The sequence below is a fragment of the Globicephala melas genome, chromosome 15 (assembly GCF_963455315.2).
Source record: "Globicephala melas chromosome 15, mGloMel1.2, whole genome shotgun sequence".
Taxonomy (NCBI): Eukaryota; Metazoa; Chordata; class Mammalia; order Artiodactyla; family Delphinidae; genus Globicephala; species Globicephala melas.
In genome coordinates this window covers 43946472-43965482 of record NC_083328.1, presented here as the reverse complement: position 1 = coordinate 43965482, position 19011 = coordinate 43946472, and the positions used below count along the sequence as shown (strand labels likewise).

Below are 19011 nucleotides of genomic sequence, written 5' to 3'. Positions count from 1 at the left end.
CTGCAGCTCAGGTCATTGGCTGCTTTGTCTCACACTTGTCTTCCTTGAGATGGGAAGAAGCCCACTTGCCTTTCCCGACTCAGGGTTTTGGAGTGTGACCGTGAACGTGGATGTGCCCAAGAAAGGCCGCGCCTCTGTCACTGCCCCCCTCTCCATGCTGGAACATGTGTGCGTCTGTGGGGTGTGTCCTCACTTCCTCCAAAGACGGGAGAAGCTGTTTCAGGACTGGCACTTTTCCACACCAGTTCCGTTTTTTTTGTTTGTTTGTTTTAGTTTTTTTATTTATTTAATTTTTGGCTGCATTGGGTCTTTGTTGCTGCTCTCGGGCTTTCTGTAGTTGTGGCAAGCAGGGGCTACTCTTCATTGTGGTGCGCAGGCTTCTCATTGCGGTGGCTTCTCATGTTGCAGAGCACGGGCTCTAGGCACACAGGCTTCAGTACTTGTGGCACGTGGGCTCAGTAGTTGTGGCACACGGGCTTAGTTGCTCCACAGCATGTGGGATCTTCCTGGACCAGGGATCGAACCCGTGACCCCTGCATTGGCAGGCGGATTCTTAACCACTGAGCCACCAGGGAAGCCCCCCGGTTTTGTTTCGTGTTGTTTTTCTCTTCTTTCGATTTTCAGTGCTTTCCTCAGTTACACGGTTGTAAGCCCACCTGAGGCGGCTCGGACGGGGCTTGTGCACAGAGGCAGGGCGCCGGGTGGCCCTGCAGCCACAGGTTGTGAGAGCCGGGGCGAGCCCTGCCCCGTCCTCCAGGGCCGTGCGCGTTTCAGCTTCTCACCGCAGCCACCTTCCCAGCCTCCCCCATCCAGGGGTTTCATCCCTCCTTCCCTGGCCCTGTCCACAGTGTCGCTCTCTCCTACTTTCTAATCTGTCTGCCGGTCCTTCCCACCATCTCCCACCGTGACTGGAAAAATGATTGGAGCTTTGACGCTCCAGGGATGAGCATGTCATCAGGGGGCCAAACGCCCCGGGGTTTTGAGGAACATCCCGCTTCCCCGTCATTCTGCTCCTTTCAGTAAAGGCCGTTACAGAACATATAACCAGTGTCTTTTCACTTGTAGACCTTGGTATTCTGCTCCTATAAATAAATACGCACACACAGGAGGCACAGCCAGGTGTCCAGCACAGGGCACCGTTGGCCTTGTGCTCTGCGGGCCGTCTGGGCAGCGGGTGGGGACTGGCTGTGACCCCCAGTGCTTCCCGCCAAGAGGCCGCGGCTCTGTGTCCTGTGGGTGGTGGGAAGCTGCCCCCTTCCTGTCGTGATTTGCCACGTGGACACTCTTTTCTAGAGAAGCGTTTCTCTCTGTTGGAGGGAGGGGGGTGACACATTTGGGGAACATTATGAAACAGCTGTGTGTTTTCTGGGCATCTCATTCCTCTGAGGAAAGTGCTGACCTGCTGAAATGATGAAGAAATGGGGCCACATCCAGGGCGGGTGGGACTCCGACAAGGACGGGTTGGGTCGGGGGGTGGGGGGGGGAACTCAGGAGGGGAAGGGCAGGAGCAAGGTCAAGCCACAGGGGGCAGACGTGGTGCTGGGTCACGACCTCCAGGTGAGCCGCGAGCGGGCCGGGCCGGGGAGGGCCCACGTGCGTCAGGCCCCTCCTCGTCTTCTGCAGCTGATTTCCCAAATGTGCTGCAGCTGCCCACTCCCACCTCTCGTGGCTTTCCTCTGCCCGCACCTCCCCCCCGCAGTAAAGGTGTGGAGCCTGTGTGCTGGCCGCTCCCCACTGCGTGGGGCACTCAGGGCCTCCTGTTTCCTCCCTGCCAGGGCGTCCACTCCCTGCTCTCCAGCAGCCCCGGGAGTTCCCACACGGGAGAGATTACAGGGTCGGGCAGGGCCCGTGATAACCTCCAAGTGTCCCGGGGACATGGTCAGCCTGCCTTAAATGTCCACTGTCAAGTGGAACTCAGCAGCTTCCTCCCCAAAATCCTCCCTTGTTCCTAGTTTCTGTTGGTCACTGGCATCACTGGCCAGGTTGGACCCAGCCTCCTCCTCTGATGGTCCCAAGGTCAGGGGCTGCAGAGTTGGTGCGGAGGAGACAAGGGAGGTGGTACTTGGCCTTAGGAAGCGTGACGCATCCGTGTGAAACGGTCCTGTTTTCCCGACCTGGCCTTACTTCCTTGGATCCTCTCCCCCAACCTGCACGTTCTGGTTGCTTCCTTCTGAACCTGTGTCCTCTCCTGGCCGTGGCCCACGTCGCCCTCCCCCATCTCTCTCCAGCTGCCCAGATTCCCTACAGAGTCAGCATCATTTCTTCTCTGCCTGCGGGGTCCCCACTGCTCTGCAGACGTGGGCAGGTAAGGAGGGAAGAAAGGTGCCAGGGGTTTATTAGGGCTTATGGGATTCTCATGAATCCCAAACTAAAATGCACTCCTGCCTCTATCCCAGACTTCAGACCCACGTGGAGTCTGAGGCTCCCCAGCTATGCTGAGGTCCTTGCCTACCGCATCCCGTCCGGGGGGCAGGGGGGTCCTGTAGTGAGGGGGGTGGGTGGGACGTGACCTTCTGGTCTCTAGAGCAGTATGTTGCTGGATTATTGGAGGCTTTTTTCCTTGTGTAAAAAGCTAGATTTTTGTATTAGTCTTTTATTGCATAACAAAAGCGTATTTTGGTTGGAAACATTTAAACAGCACCTAGAGTTTAGGATGGAAAGTCCCTGCCTCCCGGCCTGGCTGTCTCAGCCCCAGCCCCACTGTCGACCGTTCCCTGTGTTCTTCCAGGTGTTTTCCATGTGTGTCCCTGAGAGCCACGCTTTGCACCCGAACCTGCACCTTCGTAAAGGGCATCCTGGCAGCACACGTGGGCCCAGAGGCTGTCAACACCTCCCGTTTTTATTCCAGGTGCCCCCCGGGCCGTCCCCCCAAAGTACGTGAGTGGCTCTAAGTGGTATGGCCGTCGGAGCTGGCCCGAGCCCTGTGACGCTGCGGGTGGAGCCCCGTGTTTACCGGAGCAGCCTACCAGGCCCAGTGTGAGAAGCCAGCTCCGACGCTCTGCGTCTCTGGAAAGTGTGGAGGTGGGTCGACCCCCGCTTTGCCCTCGCCCAAGTACGCATGCCCCCCGTCATAGACACTGCTCATGTGACACGATACGGGAAGATGGGAGGGGGCATCTATCTCATCACCAGAGCACTTTGGGGAGTGACATTTAGTTTTAAGGTGTCTCTGGGTCTCGCTGTCTGCATGGAAACTCGGGCCACAGAGCGTCCTTCTTCAGACACGGGGGCCATGGAGAATGCCCTGCTCACCACGAGCCCCCTCCCCTGGCACTGCCAGAAGGAGAGGAAGGTTACAGCCGAGGATAGAGAAAGCAGCCCTGGGCGCGACTGAGGCTCACCCTCCACAACTTGGCGGCATGTCATGCCAGGTGCCTCCGGGGACCCCAGGCTCCCTGAGCTGTCCACTGCAGGAGCCTCGAGGGCTTTGTGTCAGGAAGGACGTCCACGGGGCAGATCCACACCCCACGGGTTAATCATGGCCCGTTGGACCTGTTTTCGGGGTTCCAGAAGGTTCCTGCCTCCACCCCATGATGTCCCCCTCTGTCTGATGAGGCTCTAGGGGGGCTTCCCTTTAATAAGACAGCTCTGGGCCCCCATATTAATTTGTTTATATTTTCAACATTTGTTGAGACCAGTAGGAAAAGCAAATAAATATGTATTTAGATCCTGGAGTCGCTTCTCTCAGGGATGTGCTGCACTTGGGCGGCACCAATAAACCCTAGGCCTTTGCTGCTTTATTCTCTCTCTCAATTTGGCCCCAGGGATGGAAGGCTTCATGGGTCCGCGCCATCTCTGTGGTGCCGTTCTTCTTCTTAAAACCATCTTTGATCCCCAGAACTAGGACCCTAGGGTTGCTGCCTTTAGGGTTGTCAGCAGGTTGAATGCATTAGAAAAATAAGATATACCACCTGCCCCCAGAGCTCCAGCCTCAGTTCAGCGCCATTTCTAAGTGCTGAGTCCTGGTCAAGCCAGTGTTCCTTCCAAAATCAGAAGCAGACTTTGACTTTGTGGTCCGCAGACTCGGTCACAGAAGCATGAGGTTTTACTGGACTTCTTGGTGGCCCAGCCCCTTGGGCACTGAGGTCTCAGCAGATCACCTGCTGTCTCCGGAGCACCTGGGAGTCAGAGACCTGCTCTTCCTTGACTGTTGCCAACAGACATGGGTCATGAGGGGCGGGATGCAGAGGGTGCCGAGTGCAGGCCGCAGTGTGCGGTCTGAGAGAGGGAGCTGGTGTGCACGGGGCCTCGTGGCTGACCACCAGGGCTGCCCTGTGGGCTGGGGCTCCCCTTCCTCAGGTGTCCCCCCCACCAGCCCCACCAGACTGTTCCCGGTGCTCCGTCCGCTACCCTTTCCTCTGGGGACTCACACGTCCTTTTCCTTCTGTTTTTCCAGAGTCTCAAGTCCGATGAAGAAGCTGAAAGTGCAAAGGACCCTCAGAATGAGTTGTTTGAAGCAAAAGGTAAAGCCCAGCCTTGTGATCAGTGCCACCTTTGGCCAGTGCTAGGCTGCCAGGCAGTGGGCTGCCAGCCAAGGACAGTTTCCTGAGAAGTGCCCGGTGTGGGTGGTGTCCCTGGGGGGCCCTTTTCCTGGGGGCAGGGTCCCAGCTCTGGGAGACCCCTGAGGTCAGACCCTCGAGCGGGGACCACTGGCTAAGGGAGCAGCTTCACGGTCTGGGAGGACCAGCATGACCCCAGCCGGCAGGCGTGGGCCTGGGGACTCCTTCCTGAAGCACCCGGCCTGGGCCAGCAGCCTCCCTGCCGCCTGGGGCCCTGTCTGCCCCGAGTCGAGGCTAAGACGTGGTTCTGGTCCTGGAGAGCCTGACGGAGCACCCGGAAGGCAGCCGCAGGCGTGCTTAGCAAATCTGGGTGCATCAGCACGTAGGTCTGCAGGTGCCTTAAGGACACCTCCCGCTGGAGTGTGTCACAGGGCAGAACGTGCAGGAACACGGCTCGAGGGCGAGACCCGAGCTGACCTTGAGCTTCTCCTGAGTGAGAGGTCTGCACTGGCACTGAGCATTATCCAGACTGTGGTCCTGGGGGGCTGAGGCTCTTGGCTCAGTGTTGAGCTTGGTGACGTCAGGGGAATGACCGGAGTGCCTGTGCTACTGGACGAAGCAGATGGACACTTTTGTGTCCGGAAGAGCGGTCAACCCATGCCCTAAATTCCCCGGACTCTGTAAATCTAGGTGACGAGAGGAGGGGCTCCTGGGAAGGTTATTCACCAAGTCATTTGGGACTCTGCCCAGAGACAGGTCGGAGTTCTTCCTTCCCTCCAGGTTAGAACTGACACTGGTGTGTGAACAGTCATGTCAGACCTCAGAGGACTTATTTGCTCCTCTGCCAGCCATGAGAATACACCCCGGTGTCAGAATTGTTTTTCTATCGTTACGTAGAACTTTCAGATGTTTTAAGCTGGAAGGGATCTCAGAGGTGGCCCTTTCCTTGTGTTTTCCTCAGCTCAACCCACAGCATCATTCGTGAGCACACAGGCCCTAGCTTTCCTTGGCAAAGTGGCTTTCTGGTCGTTAGTTGGGTTATCAAAGGTGGCTCCTCTCCTAAAAACTCTAGACCACTGGCCGAGAGCCCAGGTCTGGTCAGGTGCAGGCAGCCCTCTTCCTGTGTTGGGCCGGGTGGTGTGGCCTGGGCGTGGAGGGAACTCTGCTTTGAAGCCTCGCTCATGCGAGGAGAGCTCCTCGTGGGCACCCCCAAGGTCTTTCCTCTTCCAGAGGGTGTTTCTCTGGCAAAGCTTCAGAAACCTCAGTAAGCCACCTGGCTAAAGTAGAAAAGTTATGAAACCTGGCCATCTGTCCTCCAAACTCACTGAGGTGTCTTTGCATCTCAAAGACACCTGTGCCTCCTGCTGTGAGGTGGCCTGGAGAACACAGCCCACCTTGGGACGTTTTTGCCGGGAAGAAAAAGATAAAACTGAGCCTGCATCCAAGCTAGGCTTTGATGCTAACTTCCGGTTTATAGGCGATGTTAGCGATGGAGGCATGCGAGGAAGCAGAGTGGGGCAGGCAGTGAGGTGCTCGTGTTCCAAGGACTTGAGAGGAGTAACCACACGCACAGGGAGGATTCTGTGTTGATACTGATTCAAAGAAATCAACTGTCGGGAGACTCTTGAGAGAGAGCTGGGTAAACCATTGTTGGTTTGTAGGGTGATGGTGGCATTGGGGTCAGCAGTACACACGAAACACACAGGCGTGAGAACACAGCAGCTGGATTTTGCTTTCAAATACTTGGGCAAGAGTAAACAGGGGTAGATGAAGCCGGGGTGGCCGTCTGCCCAAGGAACAGGACCACTGGCCTTTGCTGGACTGTGCTCTTTACTTTGGGTAGGTTTGAAGAGTTTCTAAAAATTAGTTTTTTAAACCTGACCTTTTTGTTCTAAGTACAAACCTTGCAGCTGTGCTCTCAGTGCTGTGGCTTCGCAGGTTCCCTTCAGAAGATGCTTTCTGGGATTTCCCTGGTGGTCCAGTAGGCAAGACTCCGTGGCCCCCATGCAGAGGGCCCAGGTTCGATCCCTGGTCAGGGAACTAGATCCTGCATGCTGCACCTAAGACCCGGAGCAACCTAAATAAATAAATATTTTTTTGAGAAAAGAAAATGCTTTCCCCACATGCAGCAGATCCCTCCATTTGATGGTGAAAACTTGCATAGAATGCAAGTGGAAGAGTTGTACCGTGAGCACTGTGTACCCACCACCTAGATTCCTCCTTTGAAGCTTGTCTCTCACATGTGTCCATGTGCCCGTCCCTCTGCCCATTCATCAGTCCATCCGATTTCAGAGTAAATTACAGCCTTGGTATGTGTCCCCCGCTTCAGGCCAGCTGCCAACCTGGGGTTCTGAGGTCTTCGGGAGCCTCCGGAAGCCCTGCAGCTCCTCCTTCGACACCCCCGAGAGCCGGGTCCGAGGCCTCTGGGAAGAGCTGGGTGTGGGCAGCAGCGGCCACCTCACCGAACAGGAGCTGGCCCTGCTCTGCCAGAGCGTCGGGCTCCAGGGCCTGGAGAAGGAGGTGAGAGAGGGCGGGGTGGACCTCCCTGATGGGCTGGGTCTTTGTGGCGGTCATGGTTGGTTGCTGGGCCTGGAAAACCCCTTCACCGCCAGACACTGATTCAGTTGTCACCTTCTGGTCTCACATCCCGTGCTGACTCCCAGGGCTTGTGTCGAAGGTCCGTCTCTGGCCGCCTTCACGCAGGATCCTCTGCCGGGGGCACTCCTCCCCCACCCCTCCTCAGTGGCCCAGATCTGCCACCCAGCCCAAGTGCGGTGCCCGCAGCGTCTGCTATGCCCGCAGCGTCTGCTATGCTCCCAGCAGCTGTACTCACCCCTCCCTCCTGCGGGGCCAGGGGAAGTGGAGGGCAGTGTGATGGAACAGGCCCCTCCTTACTGAAGTGCTCTCAGCCCTGCCCTTGCCGACCCTGAGCTGCTGGGGGCCCAGGCCACGTTCCATACGTACGTGTCCCGCCATCCAGCAAGCTCCTGGCACGGCAGACACGGGATGGGTGTTTGTGGGTTTTGGGAAGCGCAAGTGGCCGTTCACAGCAGGATGGAAACTGACCAGGTGTGTAGATTTCACAAGCCAGAGCGGGGAGACCGCTGTTTGGATAGGACAGCGAGCCGCCTGCTTGGGGAGGGTGGGGGCCAGGCCTGGGTGGGGTGGGCACAGCTGCGGTGGGAGAGCCTCTGAGAAGATGCCTGGGGGCCTTTATTTAGGAACTTGAAGACCTGTTCAACAAGCTGGACCAAGACGGCGACGGCAGAGTGAGTCTAGAGGAATTCCAGCTTGGCCTGTTCAATCATGGATCCCCTCAACTTCTGGAATCTTCCACACTTGTCAAACCGAGCGGGTCCTGGTCTCTTTACCAGGTAAAATGGGACGATTAACTCTTGAACCCCAGAGCGACTGCCATCATTCTCTGGCCTTCAGCGTCTTCTGCAGGCCTGACCTCTCTGCCTGGTCCCCACAGAGGGTGCCCAGCAGTTGGTCGGGGTGTGTACACACACGTGTGCTGTGGGAGGCTGTGCAACCTTGGGCTGATCTGGCATTGCTCCTGCCAAGCTGTGTGTCACTGGTGAGCTACTCACCTTCTCTGAGCCTCAGGTTCCTTGTCTGTAAAATGGACACACCTACCTCATAGGGGTCTTATGAGGATTCCCTGACAGTTCCTTGTTATGCCTCAATGTGGGGTACACTGTGTTCCAACAAGAGCACCCCCTTTCCCTCCTCCCCGGAGGGCAGAGTCACTGACGGGTCTGTGTCTTCCCCAGGATTAGCCTTAACAAGGATTCCTGGAGCTGTGCTCTCCCCATACTGTATACCTGAATTTTATCCTGTACAAGGCCAGCTGGAGGAGAGCAGATTTTAGGTGGTTATTTAAATTGTGATGTTCGGTGCATCTGGTTTTTCTCAATCCCAGGACAGTCAGCCTCCGTCTCCCACCACAGGGCACGGTTGTCCTGGGGAGTCTTGCTGAGGCTTCTTTGGCGACGTGGCTGATCCCGCAGTTTGTGGACAGCGATGCAGGAACAGTGACCTTGTTCTCTGCTAGGCCAGGCGCGTCTGAGAATCAGGTTTCTGCACCTGAAGCCACTGAGACAGGGAAGGAACCAGGAGAGATGAGGGATGGTGCCAGGCCACCTGAGGGCAGAGACCACAGTGCAGTCGTGCCCAGAGCCTGTGGGAGGGAGGGCCTCCTCTGAGGTACAGTGGCCCCCGTTCCTACCGGGGAAGTGCTGACATGGCCATGGGGTTGTGTCCTGTGCATGTGGATGCCAGCGTGGCTGGAGTGGTGACATGGGGCCTCGCACCTGGGCCCAGACGGAGATTCTCCTGCTCCATCAGGGGAGCAGATGGGCCTGGTGGTCTGGGGGCCCCAGCAGCTGCTCCTTGTTCTGGCCCCAACTGCGGACGCGTGTCTGAAGGGCCCTGCCCTCCAAGGGGCAGGAAGTACAGCTGGATTCTTTTTTTTTTTTAGATGTTGGGGGGTAGGAGTTTATTAATTAATTTTTGCTGTGGTGGGTCTTCGTTTGTGTGCGAGGGCTTCCTCTAGTTGTGGCAAGAGGGGGCCACTCTTCATTGCGGTGCACGGGCCTCTCACCATCGTGGCCTCTCTTGTTGCGGAGCACAGGCTCCAGACGCACAGGCTCAGTAGTTGTGGCTCACGGGCCTAGTTGCTCCGTGGCATGTGGGATCCTCCCAGACCAGGGCTCGAACCCGTGTCCCCTGCATTAGCAGGCAGATTCTCAACCACTGCGCCACCAGGGAAGCCCCACAGCTGGATTCTTGCAGTACCTCGGCTCACCGGTCCACTTTCTGGCTGAGGGATTATTTTGCCCTTGTCTTAAAACTCTCTGACCCTGAATCCTGAGGACACGCGTCCTCCGCTTGGGCCACCCCCGCCCTCCTTCTGAAGCCCGTCTTGGGTTTCTCTGCACAGACCAGGTTTCCCTCAGCAGGAAGCCATTAGTGGTTTGGGGAGAAATTACCTCAGGGCCTGGCAGGCGCTGGGCGTCCCCTGCATGGCCTGGCGTGGACAGCGCTGAGCCCTGGGCTCGAGTCAGATCCTGCGGGCGCCCCAGGAATCAGCGCTGTTCTCAGGCCTTGGGGAGGCCACACAGACGGGGAGGTTGGGGAGGGTGCATGAGGAGGCCACGGGGGCTCACCGAGCTTGTCCCGACGTGCAGGTCCCAGAGGAGGGTGGTGGCCAGACCACCACGTCATCCCTTGTGTCCGTGAGCTCGGGCCCGCGCCTCTTGTGCAGCGTGGACGACGGCGCCGGCTTCGCCTTCCCGGAGCAGATCGTCACCCTGTGGGCCCAGGAGGGGGTGCACAACGGCAGGGAGGTCTTGCAGGTTTGGACCGGTCGCGCACGGCTGCCCCAGCAGAGGCGTCTAGGCGGGTGGGGCCCCTGCCTACAAGGGAGGCTGGACGGAGCTCCCCCCGTCCCCCCCACCGCAGACACAGGCCCTGTGTAGGGAAGGCCCATCGTAATACTTTTTTCTTTATTTTTTGATATTAAGATATAGGAAGTGTTAAAAACATAATAAGTAAAAAGCAGAGAAAACCACAGCCTGAAACAAATCCGTTTGAAGGTAGGTTTCAGCATCTTAGACTCTCCCCCTCAGTGCGTGTCAGCCCCGGAGCTGATCTGCTGACCTGGAGGAGGGACGTCTTAGTGGACACCACTGTCACAGACATCCGAGCGTTTCTACTCTCCCCGGACGAGCTCTGTGGGGAGTTCTTCTCCCCGTACCCGCCCTCCGACCTCCCTCCAGTGGTCACACATGAGGAGGCCTGTGCTCTCCCTGGTCAGTCAAGTCCCCTCTGTGGGGACACAGGGCAGCCCTGGGGCTTTGGAGGGAGTTCTGCCCTGGGTGGCAAGTCAGGTGCACACAGCAAGGGAAGAGTGCTGGGGCAGGTGTGGCGAACTAGATGAGTTAGTTTCATTTCCAAATTTCACTTTCCATTGTGAAAAAAAGCTTCAGCTCTACAGAAATCTATAGAATAATAAAGCCTGCCCCCCTCTGCTCCTGGTCTCCAGGGATGGCGACACGTAAAGGTCTGGTGGGCATTCTGCGAGCTCTTCCCTGGCACAGGAAAGAAATGCATATTTAGACATTCCCATTTAAAAATTTTCTTTTGCAAAATTGGTGTCATACCGTATACCTTGCTAATTTACATTACCCCTTCCCTGTCGTGGGACACGTATGTTATTTTCCTGTTATGAATGTCGTCACCTGTAATGCACGTGTGCCCTTCTGCCCCGATGCTGGTGTTTCTCGGTAGGGCGGATTCCTGAAGGTACGCATTTTACCTCTTGATAGCTTCTGTTGTATTGCCTCCAAAAATGTCCATGTTGGCACAGACCAATAGAACAGGAAGGAGAAAAAAGCCAGCCTTTACGACAATCTGCCCGACTCCTCAGGCCAGACTCTCCTGGACCTAAGCTTCGCCGTTGCCGAGTCCCGCTCCCCAGCAGCCCGGGCAGAGCCTGACGCAAGGCCATCCCTGGACAGCTGGCCCACAGGACTATTGTGAGAACCAGAGGCTGAGGCCGGACCACTGAAATTGGCCCCCGGGGAGGGCCAAGAGCAGAGGGGCTCATGGTTTTTTGTTTTTTGGGTTTGGCTGTGCCACACAGCATGTGGGATCTTAGTTCCCCAACCAGAGATCGAACCTGTGCCCCCTGCAGTGGAAGCGTGGAGCCCTTAACCACTGGGCAACCAGGGAAGTCCCAGAGGCTCATGGTTTGGAGATTCTCCCTAAGACGCTGCTCCTGATTCCCTGCGCTTGGAGGTGGGCTGGCTGCCGTCAGGATCCGGCCAGTGACGAGTCTCACGCTTGCCCCCGGACACTTCAGGACTTACTCTTATCACTGCTCTCTTGCTGTCACAGCAAGTTTCCATTCCTTTAGCAACTTATGATTTTCCAGTTGCTCAGGGTTTGATTCCATTGAATTGAGAGGCAGTGACGTTACTGAACTCCCCTCAGCAGGACCCTCCACGTGGCCCCCCAGGTGTATCTGTCCCCCGACACAGGGTGGCTCTCGGGCGAGCTGGCACGCAGTCGGGGTGTCCTGGTGCAGCAGGTCCATAACTGGTCACCTGTGACACTGGGCGGGGCCGCCAGCTGCCCCTGAGCACACCTGCCTGAGAGAGGTGTGTTCCCCGGGGGAGGAAGCCCGCTAGGCGAGCCCTGGCCTGGACTTGCTGGCCTCCCACACCCAGCTTCTCAGGACCTCACGCGAATGTCTGTGGGACCACCGCCAGGGCTGCTCTGTGAGGATCCCTGATCTCCTCAGGAATCGGGAGCCGCGCAGCCGGGTGTTCCTAGCCTGGGGTCTCCAGGAGACTGCTCTGCGGTCTTCCCAAGGCCCAGCAAGATGGAGAGTGGACCTCGTCGGAGGCTGGAGGCCTCCCCTCCCTGCCACCTGGGCTCCTCCCCAGGGCAGCCTGAGCCTCCTCCCAGCATGGCTCTGGCTTCCCCCGAGCCCCGTCCAGGAGAGCGGAGAGGGGCCTCAGCCTCCCACGCCCTGGCCTGGGAAGCCACACATTGCTACCCTGGCACCATCCCGGGAGTTACGTAGGTCCGTCCCGGTCAGCACAGAAGGAGTACATGGGCATGAACGCCAGGAGGCAGGCGCCCACGTTGTGCCACGTGGTTTTTCTAATTGGGAAGCTGCCGCTGGGACCACTTTCTGTCCTCTGCCCCCACCCGTGGTTTCGTTGCTGGGACGTGTGCGCTTGTGTCAGAACTTCAGCTTCCCAGTTGCTGCACACGCTTCAGCTGAGTGTCATTTCTCTCCAGAAGCGCTCGCGGCCGTGGGGAAGGACGGAGATTCAAGTCTCTGCCTCATAAGTTAAAGGAAGGGCCTCCCCGTGGGCCCTGCCATGTGCCTGCCCCGCCCGTGTGTCTGGGCCTTGTAGCCAAGTGTGCCCATCGCTGCAGGAGCAGACGTGGCAAAAGTGTTCTTACTGGGCAGCCAGCAGGATGGACGGGCGTTCCTGTCCTACTCTCTTTCTCTTATTATGGTAAAATACGTAAAACAAAATTTTTCCATTCTTTTAACTGTACTTTTCCAAGAATCCCGAGGGCGAATGAGTGTGACTGTCTGGAATGCTGGGCTGTGGCTCATCTCTCTCTGATAGGTCCTGTGTCCACCAACAGAACCCCCATCTGTTCCTGTATCTGTTTGTGTGGTTCAGAGACATATTAGTCAGGATTCTTTGAGTCTGAAATGGCAAAAACCCAAGTCAAACTAGCTTGGGCAGGAGGAGGTTAGGGACCTTCGTGGTCAGTCGGAGAAGGACGTTAGGCTTGGGGGTCCCAGCTCCGGGTGTTGTCTGGACTCTGCTGGTGGGGGCCTTGGCCTCAGGTCCAGTCCCCTTGTGCAGCTCCCCAGGGCCCACGTGGTTTATACAACACCTGATTTCACAGGGAAAAAGCCCTTCTCTGGCCTCCCTATCAATCCCCAAAGTCCTCTGCTTGGGACATGCCCCCTTCTGTGTCTGTCACTTTGTCCAGGGAGGGGGACTCTGTCCAGCCTGGGTCATGCCCACCCTCGAGGCATGGGGGGACACTGGGGTTGACAGGGTTGGGGGGACCATAGTGGGGATGGGGGGACACTGGGGTTGAGAGGGATGGGGGGACCATAGTGGGGATGGGGGACACTGGGGTTGACAGGGTTGGGGGGACTGTAGTGGTGATGGGGGGGACACTGGGGTTGACAGGGATGGGGGACCATAGTGGGGATGGGGGGACACTGGGGTTGACAAGGATGGGGAGACCGTCAGCGGGGTTGGGGCAGGGGAAGGGCTCCACCCAAGAGGCAGAGACTTTGCAGAGAGCAAAGGAAGGTGCAGGGACAGCGTGGTCTGGGCCTGACTGTCCTGAGGGAGCCCGGAAGCATCTGGAGACCCACTCATCCCACCTGGCTGATGGGCCTTGCTATTTTCAGAGCCTCGACTTCAGTGTGGACGAGAAGGTGAACCTTCTGGAGCTGGCCTGGGCCCTTGAGAACGAGCTCATGATGGTGGGCGGTGCCACTCAGCAGGCAGCCTTGGCCTGCTACCGCCAGGAGCTGAGCTTCCGCCAGTAAGAGCCCCGATGGGGAGGGTGTGTGGGTGCCACTGGCTAGACCGGCCTCCTTGCCCCCGGGTTCGGGCACCCGGCAGGAGGAGAAAGAAGGATGCTTCGAACACAGTCACAAAGCGCAGCACGGCAGTTGGGCCAAGAACACAAACCATTGTAATTGGGTTTGGCTCTGGGTTTGGCTGGCTTTTCAGGCCATCCGTCTGCTGAGCAGGTTGGCACAAAGATTGGTTTTCGTGTGTTTATTGATTTTCTGAAGCTACAGAAAAGGCTGGCAGAAATCCCAGCCTCGATCCTCAAGACTTTGCATCTCATTAGGTACCAACAGATGAGCCTTCTGTCAGGCAGTTCGGCAAAGGGGACCAGAGAAAGACTGTGCTTTGGGACAGGGATGCCTCTTCAGTGGGAGAAACGGGCACCAGGATAGCTGGTGCCAGAGATGGTTTGCACAGAGCCTTGGGCGGGACCCAGGGTGACCAGACAGGGACAGGGCCACATACAGGAGTCTCCTCTGTTCTGGGCAACTCCCTGCACAGTCACTCTGATGCCAGGCTGCAGGTGGCAGGGCTGTGGCCAGGCAGGATAATGGGTGGCCAGCCTCCTCCCCTTCATGCATCCAGTTCCAGGTTAGGTGCTAGGGATCCCTGGGGCCTGAGGCCCAGCTGCAGGCAAGAGGGAGCGTAGATAAATTCCTGCCTGTCCTGAGGCCATCTGGAGGGGTGGCACGCTGCACGTTCTAGGCTCAGACCTCCTGGTTCAGAAACCTGCTAGAAACCCCTTTGCCAGGCAGTTGGCCTGTCACTGTATGTGCTTCTGTAAACCGGGCACAGTAACTATAGAAACGGCCCTGGGAGGAGGTGGGTCAGAGCCCAGCGCTGGCCGCTGCTCGGCGCCGTTAGCCCAGCTGTGTTTGTTCCTGCAGACGGGCTTGCTGGGCCCAGAGCGGTGTCCCCTTTGACCCCGCCTCCTTCACGCAGGGGGCAGGTGGAGCAGATGGCCAGGGAGCGAGACAAGGCGAGGCAGGACCTGGAGAAGGCAGAGCAGAGGCACCTGGAGTTTGTGAAGGAGACGGACGACCTCCACTCTGCCCTGGAGCAGCTCGCAGAGGAGAAGGTCAGGTAGGTCCCGCCGGGGTCCCCAGCCGAGGGTGGGCAGTGGACGCGGGCGGCCACCAGCTGAAGCCCTGCTGTCTCACCTGAACCCAGCACTCTGCTGACGTCCTTCCTTGAGGGAAGACAGTGCATTTTAAGAAGCAGTCTTGCCCTTCGCTTGGGAGCGTGGCATCTGGCCGAGTGCCTGTGACGACCGTCTGCAGGGGAAAGTGCTCTGCTGGCCTCACTCTCTGCTCCATCTGTCGGGGTCTGTCCCACTCAAGCTGAGTCTTCTCTCCGTGCCTGTGATCAGCGAGACGGGTGGACGTTTTGAGAGGACCAGAGAATGGCTTTGCAGCCTGTTGGTTCTGCAGGAGGGAGGCCGGGGCCCAAAACCGCACACCGGGCATCGCCCATCGGGTGGCCTAAGCGGACTCCTGGTGAGCTGGCCGGGATGGTGGTGGACAAACCAGAGGAAAGAATTTCTGACCTTTGTGAAAGGCTTTCCCCCTCTCCTGAGGCGCCACCCGCCTCCCGGTAACTCTTTACCGCAGCTGGGCTCTGCTGCATCCCTGACGTGGGCGGACGTGGGGCTGTGTCCTGAGGCGAGGCCTGGGTACGCGGGGTCCTTGGGGCTCCCTGCTCTGGAGCAGCCTGACCCGCACACGTCCTTCCTCTGTGGCCTGTGCTGCCCCCCACCCCAGCGTCCACAAGCTTAAGTGTGGACGATTTTAGACAATCGGTCAGGGAGCTGAGAACTGATTTGCGATGGTCTCGGCCCGGTCGGCCTGACTCTCCCAACCACCCAGAAGGGACTCAGGGAAGTTCTCTCTGGGTCAGAGAACCAGAGACTCCAGGGCCGTATCTCAGTCCAAGAATCTGGTGGGGGAACACATGAAGCCTTGAGGGCCACACGAGTGTTTGGATTTTGCCCAGTGAGCAATGGGGCATCATTGATACGTTTTTAGAAATAGTTTTTGTGGTTGTGTTAGGTTGTTTTTATTACAAAAGTAATAAATGATACATGTTCATTGTAGAAAACTTAAAAAATACAAGTAGGAACTTCCCCAGTGGTCCAGGGGTTAAGAATCCGCCTTCTAATGCAGGGGATGCAGGTTCGATCCCTAGTCGGGGAACTAAGATCCCACGTGCCGCAGGGCAACTAAGCCCTCGTGCCGCAACGAAGAGCCCGCATGCGGCAACTAAGACCCAATGCAGCCATAAATAAATAAATAATTAAAAAGAAAGAAAATACCAAGTAAAAGGAAAAATAAAAGCAAAAGTCTCACATCCACAGAGGTTATCACTCCTAACATTTTTTGTGAGTCCCTCGCTTTTCCATGCACGTGATTACTTACAGAATGGTGTCGTGTTGCATATACTTTCTGACGGCCACAGAGCACCCGTGATGTGGGTCTGTTCTGCCGTATTTTACTGCACCTTTCCCCTTTAAAGAGTGGAGTGATATGATCCAATTTGTATTTGTAAAATTAGCCCCGAGATTTGTGGGCTGTTAGATTAATCCCACTCGTCAAACCTTTTCCCTAAGTGATGGCTGCCCCCCTTCCCCTCATGCCCCCGCCTCGAAGCTCTGGGGTGAGATTGAGGGAGGCCGAGGCCAGTATTTCTCATGCTCGATTGTTGACGTGGCCAAGCTCTGCCGAAGAGTTTCATTCGTCTTCAATCTAGATAGACTGGGTCTGAGAATCCTGTTAAGCAGCTGTTTTAGTGGTAAAGCTAAGATCTAGCACTGTTTTCCCTGCTGATAGAAATGGTTATTGCGGGGACTTCCCTGGCGGTCCAGTGGTTACGACTCCGTGCTTCCACTGCAGGGGGCACAGGTTCGATCCCTGGTTGGGGAACTAAAGTCCTGCATGCTGCAAAGAAATGGTTATTGCAAACGACCACAGCGGAGTCTGAGGGGAAGGGCCTCCGCACCTTTCTCTGGCTGCTTTGGGATTCGCCACGTACTGGTTTTCTGATGCCTGTGTCCTCGTGACAGAGGCTGGCCTCTGTGCGCGTTTGGTCACCGAAGGCTTTGGTGCCGCCTTTATTTATTGATTCATCTTTTCATGATGTGGAGGAGGTTGAATGGCCAAGGAGCGTCAGACACCTACCCAGAGGTCACCCGCTAGCTCACCCCAGAGGCCAAGGGACCCGCTGGCTCACCTTGTCTGTGTGGGGTCACCTCCACCAGCCCCGAGGAGGGATTTAAGGAGGCCCCGCATCCTTAAATGGTACAGCATCTGCAGCTCTCTCATCTGCCAGGGTGGACAAACGAGTCCCAGACCCTGTGGCCGAGTACTCCGGCGAGAGACCCCGGGGAGGGAGAGGCCCAGGTGGCGCCCCTCAGGAGCCCAACGAACCACGTGCCATGTGCCTTGCAGACGCCTGGAGCAGGGGTACAGGGAGAGGCTGAGTCTCCTGCGGTCCGAGGTGGAGGTGGAGCGCGAGCTGTCCTGGGAGCAGGCCCGGCGGCAGAGGGCTGCGCTGGAGGAGGACCTGCAGCGCCTTCGGGCTGAGGAGGCCAGCCTCCGCCAGAAGCTGAGCCTGGCCCTGAAGGTAGAGGTGTACGGGGGTCGGAGGGGTGCCTCCCACCCGAAAAGACGGAGGCGAGGTTGCCTAAGGGTCCATCCTCCACACCCACACCTCCCTGGTCCAGGATTAAACCTTCCCCATGGGGGTTTCACACTAAAGAATATTTCCTGCAGCCATGGAAAGAGCCCATTTCTCAGCCAAAGCAGAAAGCATCCTGGCTTTTCTGGGAGATACATGGTCCCTCATCTCTAGCCGTGTGGGCAGCAGGATGGGGGACCCGAGGGCCTCTGGGTCAGTGGCTGCAGCCACCTCTGCTGCACCCCTGGGACCAGAGCACCAGTGGGGTCAGCAAAAGACAAAAGCATCAGCCTGCGCCCCCAGCCCTGGGCTCCGTGGGGTCCACCTTCCCTGCTCATGAGCCCTGCCTCTCGCTCGGAGGGGGCAGCCCTTCCACACAGCTCCCTCCTCCGTCCCCAAAGCCGGCCAACCGCTGGCCTGTGTCTTGTAGGAAAACAGTCGACTGCAGAAGGAGATGATTGAAGTCGTGGAGAAGCTCGCAGAGTCGGAGAAGCTGGTCCTGAAGCTGCAGAATGATCTGGAGTTTGTGTTGAAGGACAAGGTGGGTCCTCTGCTGACTCTGAGTCTCCAGAGAGGCGCCCCTGGGCGCCGGGTAAAGGGCGTCAGGGTCTTGACGAAGAATACACAGGCGATGGAATTTAGGTTTTTTCTCCTAAAATTCTATAATGGAGAGAAAATTATCACGGGTACTTTCCCTGTGTTTTCCTCCACTTCATGCAGTGCAGGGGTGCTGGTGACGCCCGGGTGATGCCCTGCACGTTGGCCTTTTAGTGACAAAGCCTGGAGCAGTCAGCACCCTCTGCACAGACCCCAGTGACAGGGTCTTGGTGGTGGTGGGCACGGAGGAGAGGTTAGAGGCGCCCCAGCTGGCCCTTACCATCACCTTCAGAGGAGGAGGGGAGGGGAGGTGCAGGGTCCAGGCAGGGGGTCTCCCAGGTGGCCAAGGCAGGAAGGCAGCCCAGGCTCCAGGTGGGAGCATGGCCGCCTTCCATAAATTCCAAACATCCTTCTGCCCTGAGATCTTTTAGACAAGGGGAGGGGAGGAAGAGGAGGGATGGGCAGCTGTACCTGCAGATGCTAATAAGCCTAGTGGGGACAGCGTCTGGGGGTGACAACACACCCTCTACCTGGCCTCAGGTCCCGGCCCTCATTTTCCTGCCTGCATCTGGCTTTCAGCTCGAGCCACAGAGCACGGAGCTCCTGACCCAGGAGGAGCGGTTCTCAGAGGTCCTGAAGGAGTACAAGCTCAAGTGCCGGGTATGTGGTCCCCTACCTGCGGGGTCGTCAGGGTCTGTCCGCTCAGACCCGGGTGGGCCCTCCCACCCCCTGGCCTCCACGTGGAGGGTGGTCCAGCCCGGGTCCACAGGAGCATCCCTGTATGAGCAGAGCAGGCAGAGCCTCTGATCTCGGCCTGCCTTCCACCAGTGGGGTCCTCCGAGCCTCATGTTCTGAAAGGAGACGGGTGGGACTTGCCTGCTCAGCACGTGTGCCCAGCCCCACACGGGCTGCCCAGGTGGCGAGACGGCCCCTGTCCTAAGTCCCCCTCTGTGTGTCCCGGCACCATGTAGGGCTTCATCTTGTCTCTGTGGTTGAGTGTTTGCATTTCCTGGGCCAAATCTACCAACGTGAGCCCACTCGGCTGGCGCTGCCGCTATGCAGAAGAGGGCGTAGGTGGTGAACAATGTCAGTGCTGGGGAAACAGATCA

At 57.7% G+C, this 19011-nt stretch overlaps 1 protein-coding gene across 2 annotated transcripts in view; it reads left to right on the top strand.

The window, feature by feature from the left end:
* Positions 1 to 19011, top strand: part of NINL (ninein like) — a 106145-nt gene that overhangs the window by 56862 nt on the left and 30272 nt on the right. For both annotated transcript variants that reach the window (XM_030872519.2, XM_060285054.1), the window contains 10 exons: positions 2849 to 3021; positions 4397 to 4463; positions 6829 to 7019; positions 7721 to 7873; positions 9692 to 9859; positions 13465 to 13601; positions 14576 to 14716; positions 17077 to 17251; positions 17736 to 17846; positions 18482 to 18562. In XM_030872519.2, the coding sequence (XP_030728379.1) occupies positions 2849 to 3021; positions 4397 to 4463; positions 6829 to 7019; positions 7721 to 7873; positions 9692 to 9859; positions 13465 to 13601; positions 14576 to 14716; positions 17077 to 17251; positions 17736 to 17846; positions 18482 to 18562 (1397 nt within the window). The remainder of the gene's footprint in view (positions 1 to 2848; positions 3022 to 4396; positions 4464 to 6828; positions 7020 to 7720; positions 7874 to 9691; positions 9860 to 13464; positions 13602 to 14575; positions 14717 to 17076; positions 17252 to 17735; positions 17847 to 18481; positions 18563 to 19011) is intronic.